The sequence below is a fragment of the Eimeria acervulina genome, genomic scaffold, assembly GCF_000499425.1.
Source record: "Eimeria acervulina Houghton genomic scaffold, Eah_scaff423, whole genome shotgun sequence".
NCBI classification, from domain to species: domain Eukaryota; phylum Apicomplexa; class Conoidasida; order Eucoccidiorida; family Eimeriidae; genus Eimeria; species Eimeria acervulina.
The window spans coordinates 28,037-28,987 of record NW_013549817.1 but is presented as its reverse complement, the minus strand read 5'-3'; the positions used below and the strand labels follow the sequence as shown (position 1 = coordinate 28,987).

The following is a 951-nucleotide window of genomic DNA, read 5'->3' as shown; positions in this document are numbered from 1 at the left end:
TAGGCTTTGCTCTAAACCCTAAACCATAGACAGGGGAGGGCTCCAGAAGCGGCAGGCTGCTGCTAAAGGGTTTGCTGTAGAGACACCGGAACAGCAACAGCAACAGCAACAGCAGCAGCAGCAACAGGCGAAGATTGAGTGCTGCTGCTACAAGTCCTCTTCATAAAAATCTAGAGGGGTGCAGACAGAGGAAAGAGACAGTTGAGGTGTATAGGCAGCTCCTTCAGGTGTATAGGCAGCTCCTTCAGGTGTATAGGCAGCTCCCTTAGGTACATAAGCAGCATTTTCAGGTGTATAGGCAGCTAGAGGCCCCTGCAAGGACTGGCCAAGGCTGCTGCTGCTGCTGCTGCTGCTGCTGCTGCTGCTGCTGCTGCTGCTGGTCTGGGTGCTTCCTATCTCGTGCTGGAAGTGCCTTCGTTTGCCTTGCTGCTGCCTCCTGATCCATTTGCTGCTGCAGCCGCTGCAGTCTCTGCTGCTGCTGCTGCAGCAGCAGCGGAGTTCGGCGAAGCAAGCCGTTGCTGCTTCGCGGAGCAGCAGCAGCAGCAGCAGCAGGAGCTTCATATTTGTTGTATTTCTTCTTCAGTGGTTGCTGCTGCTGCTTTGAAAAATTTTTCGTCCAGCTGTGTTGTTGCTGGGGCGAAGCAAGGCGCTGCTGCTGCTGCTGCTGCTGCTGCTGCTGCTGCTGCTGCTGCTGCTGCTGCCTGTTTTCGTGTTTGCGTGGCGTGCTGGGGGATGCTGCTGTGAGAGGCCCCGTTGGGGCGTCAGCAGCAGGAGCAGCAGCAGCAGCAGGAGCAGGAGCAGCAGCAGCAACAGCAGCAGCAGCAGCAGAGGAAGAGGATGGTTGTATTTTATGAGTGCGGTGTTGTCTAAGCTGCTGCACTCGAGCCCTTTCTTGCTGCTGCTGCAGCAGCAAATTGTGCGGCTCAACTTCAGTCGGGTATGACACTCCAA

General features: G+C 56.2%; 1 protein-coding gene across 1 annotated transcript in view; it reads right to left on the bottom strand.

Annotated features, from left to right (window-relative positions):
- Positions 1–286: 286 nt before the first annotated feature.
- EAH_00037910 (protein phosphatase 2C, putative) overlaps positions 287–951 on the bottom strand; it is a gene marked incomplete at both ends in the record, with an annotated part of 8,072 nt that continues 7,407 nt past the window's right edge. Inside the window, one exon of the mRNA XM_013395504.1 lies at positions 287–951. This exon is cut by the window's right edge and continues 225 nt beyond it. Within this exon, the coding sequence (XP_013250958.1) occupies positions 287–951 (665 nt within the window).